The 19,378-nt window shown below is 47.6% G+C and overlaps 1 protein-coding gene across 1 annotated transcript in view; it reads left to right on the plus strand.

Annotated features, from left to right (window-relative positions):
* PSMD1 (proteasome 26S subunit, non-ATPase 1) overlaps positions 1-19,378 on the plus strand; it is a 288,795-nt gene that overhangs the window by 197,442 nt on the left and 71,975 nt on the right. Inside the window, exon 18 of the mRNA XM_069212857.1 lies at positions 3,873-3,989. Coding sequence (XP_069068958.1) covers positions 3,873-3,989 — 117 coding nt within the window. The remainder of the gene's footprint in view (positions 1-3,872; positions 3,990-19,378) is intronic.

Consider the following 19,378-nt stretch of genomic DNA (forward strand, 5'->3'; position numbering starts at 1 on the left):
CATTCATGAAGCACAATTGCCTTGACAATCCGGTCTATCAGGATGAGTATTTTGCCCATTCAGTCCCACAGAACACTTTGGAATGAGCTACCTCCTGAAGGTACTGCTCTGGTATCTATTCAAAATGTGAGAAACGAGTGGTTTGAAGTCTCTATCCGGCAAACAAGTTGCTTACCTTTGGTAACACTCTTACTGGTAGAGACTCTAACTGCAGACTTCTCACAGACCCTCCCACTTTCCCGTTCTGTGAACTGGGCTCTTTCACCTTAAGATTCCTGCTTAGAGTTATGCACTCTTGTCCTGATTTTGGCTCCGCATCTGCAGACAAACCAGAAAGCAACTACTGTTAACATGCATTGGTGTCGCCTGTGCAGCACGACACCTGGCGGAACATCGCTGACTCAGAGCCACTGCCACCACCTCTCATCACACAAGGATACTGCTGAAGTCTTTCTGTATCCAGTCTGATGCCTGGGGATAGTCAAAAGGTGAGGAATGTTACCAGAAAGAAAGAATGTTACCAGAGGTGAGAACTTCTTATTTAGGGCACCTATTGCCATGTCTGTCCTCATCCCAAAGGTGTAGTTTGAATATCCCCGAGGATTGTTTCTCCAGTTTTTCTTCCAGGCCCACCTTTATGTTCCTCAATGGACTTGTAGCACAACACTGTTGCCTGGCATGCTGTCTGGTGCATTAGCGAGCTTTTTGTTCTATCTATTGGTAAGGATCCAATCAAGAACACATCCAAGACCATTTTTGCCTTATTGCCAGCCTCCCCCACCTCAGTGCTTTTCACTACATTGGACCCCTCCCAGTTAAGTGTTACAATATCCAAACAACTTCCACCAGAGTACACAATTTTAAGCTCTATTGGTCCTGAGGCTTTTCTTTCATCCATGCATAACTTGCCCAAACGGTTCCAACAAACTCTCTCACTTAATTATGTCTGCTCAGTGTTGCCTTTCCACCTCAGTTGGCTGTTGCTTTTTCTGTAGAATCTACATACAGCTGGGGAGACCCAGCACAGTGATTCGTTTTGTGACCTCTATTTTTACGCTTCCAACAGCAGATTCCTCATCTGTTGAAACATCCTAGGGGTCCAGCCTGGATCCAGGAACTCTTAGCCTAGGAGCGGGAACAGGTTTCCAGAGCAACTTGAGCCATCAGCATGTCCTAGTGTGTGATAACCCAGCTCCCTAAAGGTGCCCCTGGACTCCTGTGACACCTGTTCCTGCATCCATTAGTGATGGGTTTTGAAGTTCAGTCTGCTGTTGGTGTACCTTTCTTAGGTCGAGCCTACCAGACAGTGAGGCTGTCTGCTCTCAAAAGACTGTCTACTGAGCGCTTACAGTGGGCTAAAAGCCTGCCCATTGCTTACCATTGGTTGTCTGTTGTCACTCTCACTTGCGTGCTTTTTTGTTGATGGATTGCCTTATCCATCTTGTTTTTGTCACTCCCTTGGACCAAAATCTCTTTACTTATGTCTTTCCGCTGCTCGCTTTTAGGGAAATACTTTTTTATTTTTTTTGCTTAACCACTTCATGTGTGCATGTGTTTTCCAGCAGTCCCCCTCGTGTACCTCTCTTCCCTTGAGCTCCATGTTAATCTCTCTTTGTGCTTCTCTCCCGCCATGCTCTGTTGCTCCTGCCTGTGTGCGTCTCCTCCCCCGCTCCCCCACCCTTCTTGTTTCTTCCTTCCTGGCACGCTTGTTCCACGCTCCTCCCTGTTCCCCTCCTTAGTCCGTTTTTTTCATAATATATTATGTATGTATATCTTTTTATTTACCAATCCATCTTTAATCGGGAAATAACACTAAATGGCACTCGCATGACCTGCATACAAAATGAGGCAGCCACAGCACCTCCCCCCCCCTTTTGTATGTGCTGTACGGCCTCAGGAGTGTCGACGTGTCGGGGCCACTAGTTAGAAAATGCACAACCTAGTGGCTTTGCCAGTGCTTGTCTTTTTTTCTTTTGGTGACTTTTTCAGATTCTGTCAATAGTGTCATGCAGCCTGCCAGGTCCGCCTTGAGGTTGTGAATGAAATGCAGACGCTGATGTTCTAATGACTCTTTTGGACACATTTGTTCTGGGTCGGTTTTTAGTTTTACCCTTCAGCATTGCACCATTACAGTGGTTATGATCTTCTCTTTACATATGTGGGGAGGCGGTGGATCTGCCTAAAATCACAGTTTTTGGTCACGTGCCAAAGCTGGGCTTGGAACCCAGACTGCCAGGTTTCTGTTAGGTCCCGTTGGGCTGTTCTGACATCAGCCTGGCTGTGCATTTGAGGACCACAGGTCTGACTCCAGCTTTGAGAATGGCTAAGTCTTGTGTGAATCATCTCCGTCTTCCCAGATACCTCTGGCTTGATGCCCAGGCACTTTAAATTGTCACAAAATTCCGAAAAGCTGCTACAAGCTGTTACATAAATGCTCATTTGTGTAATAACTGCCTCCTGCACTATTTAATAATCAGGTTTATTTATTAAACTTCACTTATGTGTTTCTCATTTTCATTAAGCGTGACCTACTGTTAGTTCACATGCTCTACAGGGTTTCAAACAATGTTATCATACTGATTAAGCACGTCCTGCTGAATCCAGAAAAATTTGAAATCTGATTAATGCTTAATAGTGGCAGCTCTAACATTTCAAAAATAAACACCAACTCATCACTTTGACATAGAGACATTTAAATTGCATTAGGTAGTTAATAAAGCTCATCTTGACAAGTAAACTTTATTTGGCGCTGACGGCCGCCTTGTTTATTCTAGAAGGCTGTTTGTTTTCGTAGTGATGCTGACTTGGCAACCGGTGTTCACCAGCAGCACAAGCAGACCAGAGGGACTCAGTGCGCTGCAGCTTTCAGGAGGCCAGTCGTCTGCGTAAAGTAAAAACTGAGCTGTTCTCACTGGATGAACTGAGCTTCATCAAGCATTAAGGCGCTAATGTGGAGAGAAAGCAAAATGAATGAGCTCTCGTGTAGGAGTAAGAAAGATGTAAGCACTGATTGATTTAACTAAGAGGTCTGGGATGATCACTTCACCCAACACTGTTTGCAGCAGGTCTTCCTGGTTGCTACGGTCTGTACACTTTAAAGATTAATTAGGGAGCAAGCTCCTAGCCGCACAGATAGGATGCTGCGGAGTGGTCCAAGAACAAGCTCTCTAAAAGGGCAGGCCTCAAACCTTCCCTTATAGTAATGCCTTAGCCCACATGCTACAGCCTCCTGGTAGAACCTGTTTATTGATTTATCTGGTTAGAGAGAGAAGCTTAATATATTTTAGGTCCTTCTGAACTTGAAGTTGCTTTTGCTCTGTCCTTCTTATAAGCCTAAGTCTGCTTTCAAAGTCCATAAAGAGAATCGTTCAAGCTTGAACTTAGCCATTGTAAAGGTTTGGGAAGAATGAGGAGAGACCAAGTCCCCATCCTGTCCCATCACCATTCCTCCCTTACTTCGAGGAAGGAAGGAGATACAGAATTGGTTCATTACTGTACGTTTCAAAACCAGACACTAAGACGGTGGCAGGGCATAGCAATGTCTGCTTACTGGACAAGCCGGGAGAGTAATCCCATGTTCTCAGTAGGGTTGGTTAAAGTGGGAGTTTCATTACAAAAGAAAAAAGTGTAACGTTACCTCATTGAACGCAATCCCATTCACCTAGACTACGCTTTAACATGTCAAGGTTTGAGTGGTGGGGTTTTTCAGGTCTTACAAAACATGAAATCTTGGATATTATATAGGCATTTCCTCGGATGTGTAAAATTGGGCTCTCCTAAGAAGAGATTACTTATTTACTGCATAAATGTCATCACTTTTTTCCAAGTGACTGAGTAATTCTTGATCCTGTTGTATCTTGTTATATTTGTAGGAAGCAATCAACTTATTGGAACCCATGACAAATGATCCTGTAAATTATGTACGCCAGGGTGCTCTCATTGCCTCCGCCTTGATTCTGATTCAACAGACCGAAATCACCTGTCCTAAGGTAAGTCCATCAAGCAAAATGTCACTTTTCCCTGCGCTTTGTAGCGCTTGTTTATAATAGCTCCCAGTTTTATCATGGCTACTGCGCGAGTTGCTCATTTCAGTATGTTGACCTCTCTTGGTGCACCCACCTAGGTTTCATCTGAACCTGGACTCGTCCCATAATGTTGCATTGTGTGGTTATATCACTATTGTGACCTGTTCATAGGCCTTTGCATAACTGTGGTACAGATTGGCATAATTTGTGTCCATCTTATGGTATGAGTTATGAGTACATTTCATGTGTAATCAATAAGAGCCTTTCGATACTGGTGGCTTTTCCATTTCAGTGTCATTGTAGCCCTAACAATGCTGCATGGAGGTGGTCCCCCTTAATGTCGCCTCACCCTTTTGCTTTCGAATTGTCACTTTTCAAAATAACTGAGGATAAGGAGACACTTAATGAGTATCATCTGATTGCAAAGCAGCTTGAATCATATCCTGAATACCTCTCCAGCTTCTTAAGGGATGCCACAACTCTCCTGTGTACAACTCTAAGCTTCCTGGAGTCTGATGCTGATGTTTTTTCTGTGCCACCTCATTAAATAGTCTCCAAACATTGTTTTTGTTCTGTTTATTTAATGTAAATCAGTTCATTTGAGTGTAACGCATAAGCTAGAGTGAAATTTGTTTCTAAGAAACAGAACATTACATATCTCAGCATCATATACATCAGTTTGTACACTATCGGTAGTTCAGAACCTAGCCCGCTATTTGATGCAGGTTTGTAGTTTTGTGCATTTGTCCTTCCCCTGATGTAGTTTAGTGGCTGATAACCGTGTAAGAGGCATCTTTAAGCCCAGCAACTCTTCATACCATGAACATTTGCTCAATACCATTCCTTTTTTTCTAATTTGAATTGGCTTTCAGTGTTTACTTTGTAAATTTCGGAGTTTCTCCTCATTAATGAGTTCAGACAAAACTGACTCGTACTGTTCCGAAGAGCATCAAGCAGTAACGATGGTCTGGCATGTAAGACATTTCTTAAATATGGCATTAGTTCTTGCTTACCTGGCTATCTCACCATGTTTACTTGTTTGTGCCAGTTTGGCGTTATATTTTCTGTTACAGATTAGAAATGGCTGGCTCGACTATATTATGTGTAGCCAGCATGTATATTAGCAAACTGAAAGCTGGGTCCTGGTTAGAAGTTGAGGCTTTGGATTGCAAACACACATTTAAAAAAGACTTAAATATAGAGCTCGTTTTGTCCCTTCGGTTTTGGTCACTTTATTTTAGTCTTTATTTTTCACCAAAACGTTCAATGCTACTGTTATGTATAAAAGGAGATTCCTGGTCCACCACATGTTTGCCTCATCTATCGTACCGCTTTTATTCAGTTTCTCCTGCCACCACCATCATCATCATCAGCTTAGAAACATTGCTTTCTTGCAAAGCTTGGAATCACGACTGTCTTCCAGGCCCTAAGATCTACTCCAAACATGACTCTGTTGTGAAGTCTCGAATGCAGCCCTGGAAGCCTGGTCTTCAGAGTAATCTTCTAACCCAGTGTTCGCCATGTCTTGGCCAAATCATGCAAGATATCTAATTAGACTCTGAAGATCGGGTACTTCAATGCTTACTGGTTGTAGCAGAGCTTGGGATGTTACTCTGGTTGAAACTCAATACTGCTGAAAATGCTGGAAACCTTTTATAACATTTAGATGTGTTTTTTTACTTTGTCACAACCAGGTGGCTGAGCCTCCCTACAGCTTTCCCCAAAGCTTGATTCCGTAGGAACCATACATATTTTGATCCGTTTGTGGAGTTGCTTGCTGGTGCTGGGGGATCACTTGCATGTCTTTGATGGCATTCTAGGGACCCAGACGGGGATACATTTGGGCTTCAAGGGTAGCTAGTTAGCATTGGATGAGAACGCGGTGGGGGATTCTTGGATTTCTAATTGCATTGCTGAAATCACTAGTGGACTATACCGCTTGCCCGAGGGGTTTGGAGTGACCTTGGAGTCCATTACTGGGGTATTAATGTGGATCTGTAGCAGTGATAGGTTGTCTGCTGATGGCCTGTGTGGCGAGGAGGCCCCAGGTGGATGTTTTGTGAATGTGGAGGACATTTCTAATTGTATCATGGATGCCAATAGAGCAACCCTGTTTGTTTCCACCCGTGTATTTTCTGGAGATTAACACATGGTTGTAGTTAGAATATACAAGCCAAAAACTTGGATATGGATGAAATAGCAGCTGAACAGTTGTCTCTGAACTGAAGTTGTGTGCATAATTAGTTCTGTTGCTATGATGGACCCACTGGGCTTGGCTGCTGTGAATGTGGATGGTAAATGGGAGCCCCATATAGACTAGTCCTGCATACGCAAAAGGGGAAAACATTGTCTGACACCTTAACTATGTAAAGCCGCTAGATGAAAAAAGTTCAAGCTGTCATCTCAGGGAGCTACGTGTGTGAGGTGCATCTCAAAGTGCCTCCTTCTATGTAGCATCTCATGCAGGCATTTAATCTGGGTTGGCCTTTGGCGTATCCTTTAAAGGCAGTAGTTGTCGTGGCATTGGGAGGTAGCCTTCACTTGAGCTGAAGCTGCAGGTGACCTAGAGATGCCTTAAGCACAAGTGTTTATTTGTTGGTGCTCTTGCCTCTAGTTAATTGTTCTCATCTAATATTTCTCTGCAGTCCACGGTGTACGTACCCTCTGTCCTTCTAAACACTGGTTCTCCATTCAGGAAGAGATAGTTTCACATTACTGCTAATTAAATGAGTGCCCTAGCTGCGTCAGACGGTTAAATGATTTCTGATTAGTTGGATGTTATCTCGTTGTATTTGCTTCCGTACCTCAGACCTGTAACTGTTGTGGTTTTGTGCTGGGGTCAGACATTCATGAACAATCTAGTCTGTTTGTCTTGCTGCTCTGAAGCGTCATCAAGGATACTTCCTATCCTTGTAAACAAGGGCATAAACGTATCTTTCCCAACGTGTGTGTCAGATCACCTTCATTTCACCTTCTTGCCAGCCAGCAGTGGGGGCTGCATGCTCTCGGCCTCCACATCTTGAAGCCTGAGTCACTCTGTATAGCATTGCCTCATCTCTTCTCATGGCCTGAACCATGTGCGGATTCATCTTTTCTGACTGCTCTAGCACCCATTTTATATCTAGAAGTCCATTCTGGTGCTTTCTTGTTGGAAAGCTATCTACATTTGCATTTGAGGAGCACGTGATGTGGGACATGAGTTTTAAAAGGGGAAAATCTTTCACCAGATTACTTTGTTACCCAGATCATACTATGGTAGCAGGGTTGTTTCACTCTTAGAATATGTCAGGGTGGTGGAAGTCCTTTATTCTGTGTCAGTGGTTCCCATCCTTTTGACTTCTGTGGCCCCCACTTTATCATTATTGGAACCTGGGGACCCCCAGTGAATAATTATTGGATTTCAGGACCCTCTCCCCCCACTGAGTCATTGCTGGAAGCCAGGTACCCCGGCCTAAGAATTGTCAATGGCTTGAGATGCAAAATGATACACCAACAATACAGAAACAAGCATCCGTCAGACACATAAGCAAACAGTAACACCTTATTTAATTTGCAAACAAACTAAAAAAAAATAAGGTTGAAGTTTCTCTAAATTCAGTGGAAGCCACACATCGTCCGCACTATATTCTGTTTGCACCTGCACTGCTCCCACTAATCAATCTGAGGACACTAATTTAATTTAATGTTATCCTCCAATTTCAAATTCCTTGACCTTTACAGTACGTTTTAAAACTTTGTGGTACATTTAGCCGCTTGATGTATATACACTTCATTAATCTGTTAATATTATTTCATTTTCTAAGCAGTGGTGGGCCCCCTAAGAGGCTTTGTGGACACCTAGGGGGTCCCCGGACCACAGGTTGGGAACCACTGTTGTGTTATGCACAAAGGTTAGCCAACCTTCGTTTTTTTCATCATGGTCTCAGAAATCTGGTATGTTCATCAGTTTCACAGCTTGAGTGCTTTATGGTGGCTTTCCATTGTGTAGCATAGTTCTCCACAGCACATTTAACCATCACTGTTGGTTGCACCTCAGACCGTCAATAATTCCATTACCAATGCTGTCAAAGTACAACCAAGGATGCTGAATAACCAGGGACCTCGAAAGTCTTCTGCATTTTCTTGTGGCCAATGAGCTATACAGATTCATGTCTTAGTGCTGTTCACTCTCCTTTATGCCAACTATTCGATGTCCCTGTATTCTTAGTGCTAAGAGCATCACTGCTAGTGTTGTACTGGGTCCAATCCCTCGTGAGCCACTCCTTCAGCACCTACTATATAGGCCCACAGTCTTCAGTCTAGGTTGAATCCCAGGGCCCATTCATTAGACAGATAAAGGTAGGGCTTTCTCTCCCACACACCCCGACTGGCGTTGCTCTACCATTGCTATAGCCCTGCAGCATCATTAATCTATGCAGAGTTTTGCATTTACAAGGGATGTATTTGACTTATAAAGGTGGTCAGAACGCCTTTCCATCATAGATGTAGCTCTATGATGCTCTCACAATGGAGGCACAAGGGCAGGTTGGTGAGCCACTAAATCTATGGGTACAAGTGGCTGGCAAGTGAGTGTTATTGGTGATGCCTATGCACTGTTTACAGCTACAGGCACATGGTTAGAAGTGTTCTCATTCATACATTCATTTGAGGAAGGCATCAGGGTTGATGTCTACTGTGTCCATTGTAATGTATTTAGCAGCAATCTAAGGGGTCTTGGAGGAGTTGTGCTACAGCAGTATGCTCTGAATTTAGGATTTACATTTCACCTTTTTTCGTTTACTTTTCTTCAATGCATTTTTCTTTTTCCATGAAATCAGTGCCCTTTGCACATAAATGTTGTTAGAAGGAAAAATACTGGTCATAAATTGTAGGAAGTTGGCTCTGTATGCACTATTTCAAAGTAAGGAATAGTATGCACAGAGTCCAAGGGTTCCCCTTAGAGGTAAGATAGTGGCAAAAAGAGATAATACTAATGCTCTATTTTGTGGTAGTGTGGTCGAGCAGTAGGCTTATCAAAGGAGTAGTGTTAAGCATTTGTTGTACATACACACAGGCAATAAATGAGGAACACACACTCCGAGACAAATCCAGCCAATAGGTTTTGTTATAGAAAAATATATTTTCTTAGTTTATTTTAAGAACCACAGGTTCAAATTCTACATGTAATATCTCATTTGAAAGGTATTGCAGGTAAGTACTTTAGGAACTTTAAATCATTACACTAGCATGAATACTTTTTACATAAAACACAATAAGCTGTTTTAAAAGTGGACACAGTGCAATTTTCACAGTTCCTGGGGAGGTAAGTTTTTGTTAGTTTTCACAGGTAAGTAAGTCACTTACAAGTTTCAGTTTTTGGTCCAAGGTAGCCCACCGTTGGGGGTTCAGAGCAACCCCAAAGTTACCACACCAGCAGCTCAGGGCCGGTCAGGTGCAGAGGTCAAAGAGGTGCCCAAAACGCATGGGCTGCAATGGAGAGAAGGGGGTGCCCCGGTTCCGGTCTGCCAGCAGGTAAGTACCCGCGTCTTCGGAGGGCAGACCAGGGGGGTTTTGTAGGGCACCGGGGGGGGACACCAGTTCACACAAAAAGTACACCCTCAGCGGCACTGGGGCGGCCGGGTGCAGTGTAGAAACAAGCGTCAGGTTTTTAATGTAAATCAATGAGAGATCAAGGGATCTCTTCAGCGTCGCAGGCAGGCAAGGGGGGGCTCCTCGGGGTAGCCACCACCTGGGCAAGGGAGAGGGCCTCCTGGGGGTCACTCCTGCACAGGAGTTCCGTTCCTTTAGGTGCTGGGTCCTTTCCAGCCGTCGGGAAATGGAGTTCAGGCAGTCGCGGTCAGGGGGAGCCTCGGGATTCCCTCTGCAGGCGTCGCTGTGGGGGCTCAGGGGGGACAACTTTGGTTACTCACGGTCTCGGAGTCGCCGGAGGGTCCTCCCTGAGGTGTTGGTTCTCCACCAGTCGAGTCGGGGTCGCCGGGTGCAGTGTTGCAAGTCTCACGCTTCTTGCGGGGAGTTGCAGGGGTCTTTAAAGCTGCTCCTTGAAACAAAGTTGCAGTTCTTTTGGAGCAGTGCCGCTGTCCTCGGGAGTTTCTTGGTCTCTTGGAAGTAGGGCAGTCCTCTGAGGATTCAGAGGTCGCTGGTCCTGGAGAAAGCGTCGCTGGAGCAGGGTTCTTTAGAAGGCAGGAGACAGGCCGGTAGGACTGGGGCCAAAGCAGTTGGTGTCTTCTTTCTTCTTCTGCAGGGGTTTTCAGCTCAGCAGTCTTCTTCTTCGGTAAGTTGCAGGAATCTAAATTCTTAGGTTCAGGGAAGCCCTTAAATACTAAATTTAAGGGCGTGTTTAGGTCTGGGGGGTTAGTAGCCAATGGCTACTAGCCCTGAGGGTGGGTACACCCTCTTTGTGCCTCCTCCCAAGGGGAGGGGGGTCACATCCCTAATCCTATTGGGGAATCCTCCATCTGCAAGATGGAGGATTTCTAAAAGTTAGTCACTTCAGCTCAGGACACCTTAGGGGCTGTCCTGACTGGCCAGTGACTCCTCCTTGTTATTCTCATTATTTCCTCCGGCCTTTCCGCCAAAAGTGGGGGCCGTGGCCGGAGGGGGCGGGCAACTCCACTAGCTGGAGTGTCCTGCGGTGCTGGCACAAAGGGGTGAGCCTTTGAGGCTCACCGCCAGGTGTGACAGCTCCTGCCTGGGGGAGGTGTTAGCATCTCCACCCAGTGCAGGCTTTGTTACTGGCCTTAGAGTGACAAAGGCACTCTCCCCATGGGGCCAGCAACATGTCTCGGTTGTGGCAGGCTGCTGGAACTAGTCAGCCTACACAGATAGTCGGTTAAGGTTTCAGGGGGCACCTCTAAGGTGGCCTCTGGGGTGTATTTCACAATAAAATGTACACTGGCATCAGTGTGCATTTATTGTGCTGAGAAGTTTGATACCAAACTTCCCAGTTTTCAGTGTAGCCATTATGGTGCTGTGGAGTCCGTGATTGACAGACTCCCAGACCATATACTCTTATGGCTACCCTGCACTTACAATGTCTAAGGTTTGGCTTTGACACTGTAGGGGCACAGTACTCATGTACTGGTGCCCTCACCTATGGTATAGTGCACCCTGCCTTAGGGCTGTAAGGCCTACTAGAGGGGTGACTTATCTATACTGCATAGGCAGTGTGAGGTTGGCATGGCACCCTGAGGGGAGTGCCATGTCGACTTACTCGTTTTGTTCTCTCCAGCACACACAAGCTGGTAAGCAGTGTGTCTGTGCTGAGTGAGGGGTCCCCAGGGTGGCATAAGATATGCTGCAGCCCTTAGAGACCGTCCCTGGCATCAGGGCCCTTGGTACCAGGGGTACCAGTTACAAGGGACTTACCTGGATGCCAGGGTGTGCCAATTGTGGAATCAAAAGTACAGGTTAGGGAAAGAACACTGGTGCTGGGGCCTGGTTAGCAGGCCTCAGCACACTTTCAATTCAAAACATAGCATCAGCAAAGGCAAAAAGTCAGGGGGTAACCATGCCAAGGAGGCATTTCCTTACACAACCCCCGCCCCCCCCCCCCCCCCAAACGAAAGAGCATGAGACTAACCTTTCCCAAGAGAGTCTTAATTTTCTAAGTGGAAGAACCTGGAAAGGCCATCTGCATTGGCATGGGCAGTCCCAGGTCTGTGTTCCACTATAAAGTCCATTCTCTGTAGGGAGATGGACCACCTCAACAGTTTTGGATTTTCACCTTTCATTTGCATCAGCCATCTGAGAGGTCTGTGGTCAGTCTGAACTAGGAAGTGAGTACCAAAGAGGTATGGTCTCAACTTCTTCAGGGACCAAACCACAGCAAAGGCCTCCCTCTCAATGGCACTCCAACGCTGCTCCCTGGGGAGTAACCTCCTGCTAATGAAAGCAACAGGCTGGTCAAGGCCATCATCATTTGTTTGGGACAAAACTGCCCCTATCCCATGTTCAGAGGCATCTGTTTGCACAATGAACTGCTTGGAGTAATCTGGAGCTTTTAGAACTGGTGCTGTGCACATAGCTTGTTTCAGGGTGTCAAAGGCCTGTTGGCATTCTACAGTCCAGTTTACTTTCTTGGGCATTTTCTTGGAGGTGAGTTCTGTGAGGGCTGTCACAATGGATCCATATCCCTTCACAAACCTCCTATAGTACCCAATCAAGCCAAAGAATGCCCTGACTTGGGTCTGGGTTTTTGGAGCTGCCCAGTCCAAAATAGTCTGGATCTTAGGCTGGAGTGGCTGAACTTGGCCTCCACCTACAAGGTGTCCCAAGTAAACCACGGTTCCCTGCCCTATCTGGCATTTGGATGCCTTGATAGAGAGGCCTGCAGATTGCAGAGCCTCCAAAACCTTCTTCAGGTGGACCAGGTGATCCTGCCAGTTGGAGCTAAAGACAGCAATATCATCAAGATAAGCTGCACTAAAGGACTCCAACCCAGCAAAGACTTGATTCACCAACCTTTGGAAGGTGGCAGGGGCATTCTTTAAACCAAAGGGCATAACAGTAAACTGATAATGCCCATCAGGTGTGGAGAATGCTGTTTTCTCTTTTGCTCCAGGTGCCATTTTGATTTGCCAGTACCCTGCTGTTAAGTCAAAGGTACTTAAGAATTTGGCAGCACCTAATTTGTCAGTCAGCTCTAGGAATGGGATGGGCATCTGTCTTGGTGACAGAATTAAGGCCTCTGTAGTCCACACAAAACCTCATCTCTCTCTCTTTCCTTCTTTGGTGTGAGGTTTGGGGACTAAGACCACTGGGCTAGCCCAGGGGCTGTCAGAGTACTCAATTACTCCCAATTCCAGCATCTTGTGGACTTCCACCTTGATGCTTTCCTTAACTTGATCAGACTGTCTGAAGATTTTGTTTTTGTCAGGCATGCTGTCTCCTGTGTCCACATCATGGGTACACAGGTGTGTCTGACCAGGGGTTAGGGAAAAGAGCTCAGCAAACTGTTGTAGGACCTTCCTACAGTCCGCTTGCTGTTGGCCAGAGAGGGTGTCTGAATAGATGTAGGAAGTTGGCTCTGTATGTGCTATTTCAAAGTAAGGAATAGCATGCACAGAGTCCAAGGGTTCCCCTTAGAGGTAAAATAGTGGTAAAAAGAGATAATACTAATGCTCTATTTTGTGGTAGTGTGGTCGAGCAGTAGGCTTATCCAAGGAGTAGTGTTAAGCATTTGTTGTACATACACATAGACAATAAATGAGGTACACACACTCAGAGACAAATCCAGCCAATAGGTTTTGTACAGAAAAATATCTTTTCTTAGTTTATTTTAAGAACCACAGGTTCAAATTTAACATGTAATATCTTGTTTGAAAGGTATTGCAGGTAAGTACATTAGGAACTTTGAATCATTTCAATTGCATGTATACTTTTCAAGTTATTCACAAATAGCTATTTTAAAAGTGGACACTTAGTGCAATTTTCACAGTTCCTGGGGGAGATAAGTTTTTGTTAGTTTTACCAGGTAAGTAAGACACTTACAGGGTTCAGTTCTTGGTCCAAGGTAGCCCACCGTTGGGGGTTCAGAGCAACCCCAAAGTTACCACACCAGCAGCTCAGGGCCGGTCAGGTGCAGAGTTCAAAGTGGTGCCCAAAACGCATAGGCTTCAATGGAGAGAAGGGGGTGCCCCGGTTCCAGTCTGCCAGCAGGTAAGTACCCGCGTCTTCGGAGGGCAGACCAGGGGGGTTTTGTAGGGCACCGGGGGGGACACAAGCCCACACAGAAATTTCACCCTCAGCGGCGCGGGGGCGGCCGGGTGCAGTGTTAGAACAAGCGTCGGGTTCGCAATGGAAGTCAATGAGAGATCAAGGGATCTCTTCAGCGCTGCAGGCAGGCAAGGGGGGGCTTCCTCGGGGAAACCTCCACTTGGGCAAGGGAGAGGGACTCCTGGGGGTCACTTCTGCAGTGAAAGTCCGGTCCTTCAGGTCCTGGGGGCTGCGGGTGCAGGGTCTTTTCCAGGCGTCGGGACTTAGGTTTCAGAGAGTCGCGGTCAGGGGAAGCCTCGGGATTCCCTCTGCAGGCGGCGCTGTGGGGGCTCAGGGGGGACAGGTTTTGGTACTCACAGTCGTAGAGTAGTCCGGGGGTCCTCCCTGAGGTGTTGGTTCTCCACCAGCCGAGTCGGGGTCGCCGGGTGCAGTGTTGCAAGTCTCACGCTTCTTGCGGGGAGATTGCAGGGTTCTGTAAAGCTGCTCCTTTGGATAAAGTTGCAGTCTTTTTGGAGCAGGTCCGCTGTCCTCGGGAGTTTCTTGTCGTCGTCGAAGCAGGGCAGTCCTCAGAGGATGCAGAGGTCGCTGGTCCCTTTGGAAGGCGTCGCTGGAGCAGAGTTCTTTGGAAGGCAGGAGACAGGCCGGTGAGTTTCTGGAGCCAAGGCAGTTGTTGTCTTCTGGTCTTCCTCTGCAGGGGTTTTCAGCTAGGCAGTCCTTCTTCTTGTTGTTGCAGGAATCTAAATCTTTAGGTTCAGGGAAGCCCTTAAATACTAAATTTAAGGGCGTGTTTAGGTCTGGGGGGTTAGTAGCCAATGGCTACTAGCCCTGAGGGTGGGTACACCCTCTTTGTGCCTCCTCCCAAGGGGAGGGGGTCACATTCCTATCCCTATTGGGGGAATCCTCCTTCTACAAGATGGAGGATTTCTAAAAGTCAGAGTCACCTCAGCTCAGGACACCTTAGGGGCTGTCCTGACTGGCCAGTGACTCCTCCTTGTTTTTCTCATTATCTCTCCTGGACTTGCCGCCAAAAGTGGGGGCTGGGTCCAGGAGGCGGGCATCTCCACTAGCTGGAGTGCCCTGGGGCATTGTAACACGAAGCTTGAGCCTTTGAAGCTCACTGCTAGGTGTTACAGTTCCTGCAGGGGGGAGGTGTGAAGCACCTCCACCCAGAGCAGGCTTTGTTTCTGTCCTCCGAGAGCACAAAGGCTCTCACCGCATGAGGTCAGACACTCGTCTCTCAGCAGCAGGCTGGCACAGACCAGTCAGTCCTGCACTGAACAATTGGGTAAAATACAGGGGGTATCTCTAAGATGCCCTCTGTGTGCATTTTTTAATAAATCCAACACCGGCATCAGTGTGGGTTTATTATTCTGAGAAGTTTGATACTAAACTTCCCAGTATTCAGGGTAGCCATTATGGAGCTGTGGAGTTCGTTTTTGACAGACTCCCAGCCCATATACTCTTATGGCTACCCTGTACTTACAATGTCTAAGGTTTTGCTTAGACACTGTAGGGGCATAGTGCTCATGCACATATGCCCTCACCTGTGGTATAGTGCACCCTGCCTTAGGGCTGTAAGGCCTACTAGAGGGGTGACTTACCTATGCCACAGGCAGTGGGAGGTTGGCATGGCACCCTGAGGGGAGTGCCATGTCGACTTAGTCATTTTCTCCCATCAGCACACACAAGCTGGCAAGCAGTGTGTCTGTGCTGAGTGAGGGGTCCCTAGGGTGGCATAAGACATGCTGCAGCCCTTAGAGACCTTCCCTGGCATCAGGGCCCTTGGTACCAGAGGTACCAGTTACAAGGGACTTACCTAGGTGCCAGGGTTGTGCCAATTGTGGAAACAATGGTACATTTTAGGTGAAAGAACACTGGTGCTGGGGCCTGGTTAGCAGGGTCCCAGCACACTTCTCAGTCAAGTCAGCATCAGTATCAGGCAAAAAGTGGGGGGTAACTGCAACAGGGAGCCATTTCTTTACAATAGATCACTCCATCCACTGAGCCATCTTTAGGGTCTGATGAGAGGAGATCAGGGAGAGGCTCACTCTCAGCTTCCTGGTCCTCATCTGTTACCATCAACAGATTCACATCAGCCCTGTCATGGAAGAGTTTTAGGCGGTTTACATGGATCACCCTCTTGGGGCTCCTGCTTGTGCCTAGGTCCACCAGGTAGGTGACCTGACTCTTCTTTTCCAGGATTGGGTAAGGGCCACTCCACTTGTCCTGAAGAGTCCTGGGAGCCACAGGCTCCAAAACCCATACTTTCTGCCCTGGTTGAAATTCAACCAGTGCAGCCTTTTGGTCATACCAACACTTCTGGAGCTGTTGGCTGGCCTCAAGGTTTTTGCTTGCCTTTTCCATGTACTCTGCCATCCTTGAGCGAAGGCCAAGTCCATAGTCCACTATATCTTGTTTAGGCTCATGAAGAGGTCTCTCCCAGCCTTCTTTCACAAGAGCTAGTGGTCCCCTTTCAGGGTGGCCAAACAGAAGTTCAAAGGGTGAGAACCCTACTCCCTTCTGAGGCACCTCTCTGTAAGCGAAAAGCAGACATGGCAGGAGGACATCCCATCTCCTTTTGAGTTTTTCTGGGAGCCCCATGATCATGCCCTTTAATGTCTTGTTGAATCTCTCAACAAGGCCATTAGTTTGTGGATGATATGGTGTAGTGAATTTATAAGTCACTCCACATTCATTCCACATGTGTTTTAGGTATGCTGACATGAAGTTGGTACCTCTGTCAGACACCACCTCCTTAGGGAAGCCCACTCTGGTAAAGATGCCAATGAGGGCCTTGGCTACTGCAGGGGCAGTAGTCGACCTAAGGGGAATAGCTTCAGGATACCTAGTAGCATGATCCACTACTACTAGGATGTACATATTTCCTGAGGCTGTGGGAGGTTCCAGTGGACCCACTATGTCCACACCCACTCTTTCAAAGGGGACCCCCACCACTGGAAGTGGAATGAGGGGGGCCTTTGGATGTCCACCTGTCTTACCACTGGCTTGACAGGTGGGGCAGGAGGTGCAAAACTCCTTAACCTTCTGGGACATGTTGGGCCAGTAGAAGTGGTTGACTAACCTCTCCCACGTCTTGGTTTGTCCCAAATGCCCAGCAAGGGGAATATTATGGGCTCAGGTCAGAATAAACTCTCTGAACCCCTGAGGCACTACCACTCTCCTAGTGGCACCAGGTTTGGGATCTCTTGCCTCAGTGTACAGGAGTCCATCTTCCCGATAGACCCTATGTGTTCCATTTTTCTTGCCTTTGGACTCTTCAGCAGCTTGCTGCCTAAGGCCTTCAAGAGAGGGACAGGTTTCTTGTCCCTTACACAACTCCTCCCTTGAGGGTCCCCCTGGGCCCAAGAGCTCAACCTGGTAAGGTTCCAGCTCCATAGGCTCAGTTCCCTCAGAGGGCAGAACTTCTTCCTGAGAAGAGAGGCTCTCTTTTTCTTGTTGTGTTGCAGCTGGTTTCCCAGCTGACTTTCCTTTTCTCTTGGTAGGCTGGGCCTTTCTTCCAGACCCCAGCTCTACTTTTTCACCCTGTGCCTTGCACTGTGCCCTTGTTTTGACACACACCAGTTCAGGGATACCCAGCATGGCTTTTCAGTTCTACCTCAGCCCATGCTGAGGACTCCAGGTCATTTCCAAGCAAACAGTCTACTGGGATATTTGAGGAGACCACCACCTGTTTCAGGCCATTGACCCCTCCCCACTCTAAAGTTACCATAGCCATGGGATGTACTTTAGTCTGATTGTCAGCGTTGGTGACTGGATAAGTTTGTCCAGCCAGGTATTGGCCAGGGGAAACCAGTGTTCGATGGCATCTGTCGCTGTAGATACGCATGTTCTGCAATAGCTCGCCATCTGGTGTTGGGCCGGAGTGTTACAAGTTGTTTTTGTTCGAAGAAGTCTTTCGAGTCACGGGACCGAGTGACTCCTCCTTTTGTCTCCATTGCGCATGGGCGTCGACTCCATCTTCGATTGTTTTTTTTCCGCCATCGGGTTCGGACGTGTTCCTGTCGCTCCGAGTTTCGGAACGGAAAATTAGCTAATTTCGGAAGATTTTCGTCGGTATTGTTGCGTTCGGGATCGGCGTACTTAGATTCCACACCGCATCGAAGATCGAAGAGCTCCGGTGCCCTTCGGGGTAGTTTTTCGATCCTCCGTCGGGGCCTGGTCGGCCCGACCGCGTGCTGAAGAACGCCGATGGAACGGACCCCGTTTCGTTTCTGCCCCAAATGCCACAATAAATACCCCTACACAGACCAACACTTGGTCTGCAACCTGTGCCTGTCACCTGAGCACAGCGAAGACACCTGCGAGGCCTGTCGTGCGTTCCGGTCCCGAAAAACACTCCGAGACCGTCGAGCCAGAAGACTTCAAATGGCGTCCGCACCGACAGCCCAACGGGAGTTCGAGGAACAGGAAGAAGAAGGTACCTTCTCGATCCAAGACTCAGACTCCGAAGGATTCGACGACACACAAACCGTGAGTAAGACGTCGAAAACCACACAAAGAAACATTTACAAGGCCCAGGGGACGCCACTGCCACCAGGCCATGGCTCCACCCATAAATTCGGTGACCGACCGTCGGCACCGAAAAAGGCCAAAACAGTGCCGAGATCGTCCGACTCCGGTCGAGACACCGGCACGCAGCCTTCTCGGGACCGAGAAAGTGCTGGAGACAAGCCTCGACACCGAGATGCCGGTGTGGACACGGCTCGACGCCGAGACAGCGGCACCGAAACAGATCGACGCCGAGAGGTTTCGGCCCCGAAAAGGAAAAAAGTCACCTCGGAGCCGAAAAAACACGCAGACAAAGTTTCGACGCCGAAACAAACTGCAAGCGACCCAGCTTCAGGCTCTTATACAGAAGAGCACTCGCTAACCTCCCAAATGCAAAAGCATAGGTTTGAGGAAGAGCTACAAGCAACTGATGTGGACCATACGCAAAAGCGTATCTTCATTCAGCAGGGGACAGGAAAAATAAGCACCCTTCCCCCCATTAGGAGAAAGAGAAGGTTGGAGTTCCAGACGGAACAAGCACCACAACCAAAAGTGGTTAAAAGAATTACACCACCACCCTCTCCTCCGCCCGTGATTAACGTTTCACCAGCACAAACTCCATCTCACTCCCCAGCTCACACCACCATGAGCCAGGGTGACCAAGATCAGGACGCATGGGACCTATACGACGCCCCAGTGTCAGATAACAGCCCGGAGGCCTACCCTACAAAGCCATCTCCACCAGAAGACAGCACCGCGTACTCTCAGGTGGTGGCTAGAGCAGCACAATTTCATAACGTAAGCCTCCACTCAGAACAGGTCGAGGATGATTTCTTGTTCAACACACTCTCCTCCACCCACAGCTCCTACCAAAGCCTGCCTATGCTCCCTGGTATGCTCCGGCACGCAAAAGACATATTTAAGGAGCCGGTCAAAAGTAGGGCAATCACACCAAGGGTGGAAAAGAAGTATAAGCCGCCTCCTACGGACCCGGTTTTCATCACTACACAGCTGCCACCAGACTCTGTTGTTGTAGGAGCAGCTAGGAAAAGGGCCAACTCTCACACATCTGGAGATGCACCACCCCCAGATAAAGAAAGCCGCAAGTTTGATGCAGCTGGTAAAAGAGT

Source organism: Pleurodeles waltl, chromosome 11 (assembly GCF_031143425.1).
Source record: "Pleurodeles waltl isolate 20211129_DDA chromosome 11, aPleWal1.hap1.20221129, whole genome shotgun sequence".
Taxonomy (NCBI): Eukaryota; Metazoa; Chordata; class Amphibia; order Caudata; family Salamandridae; genus Pleurodeles; species Pleurodeles waltl.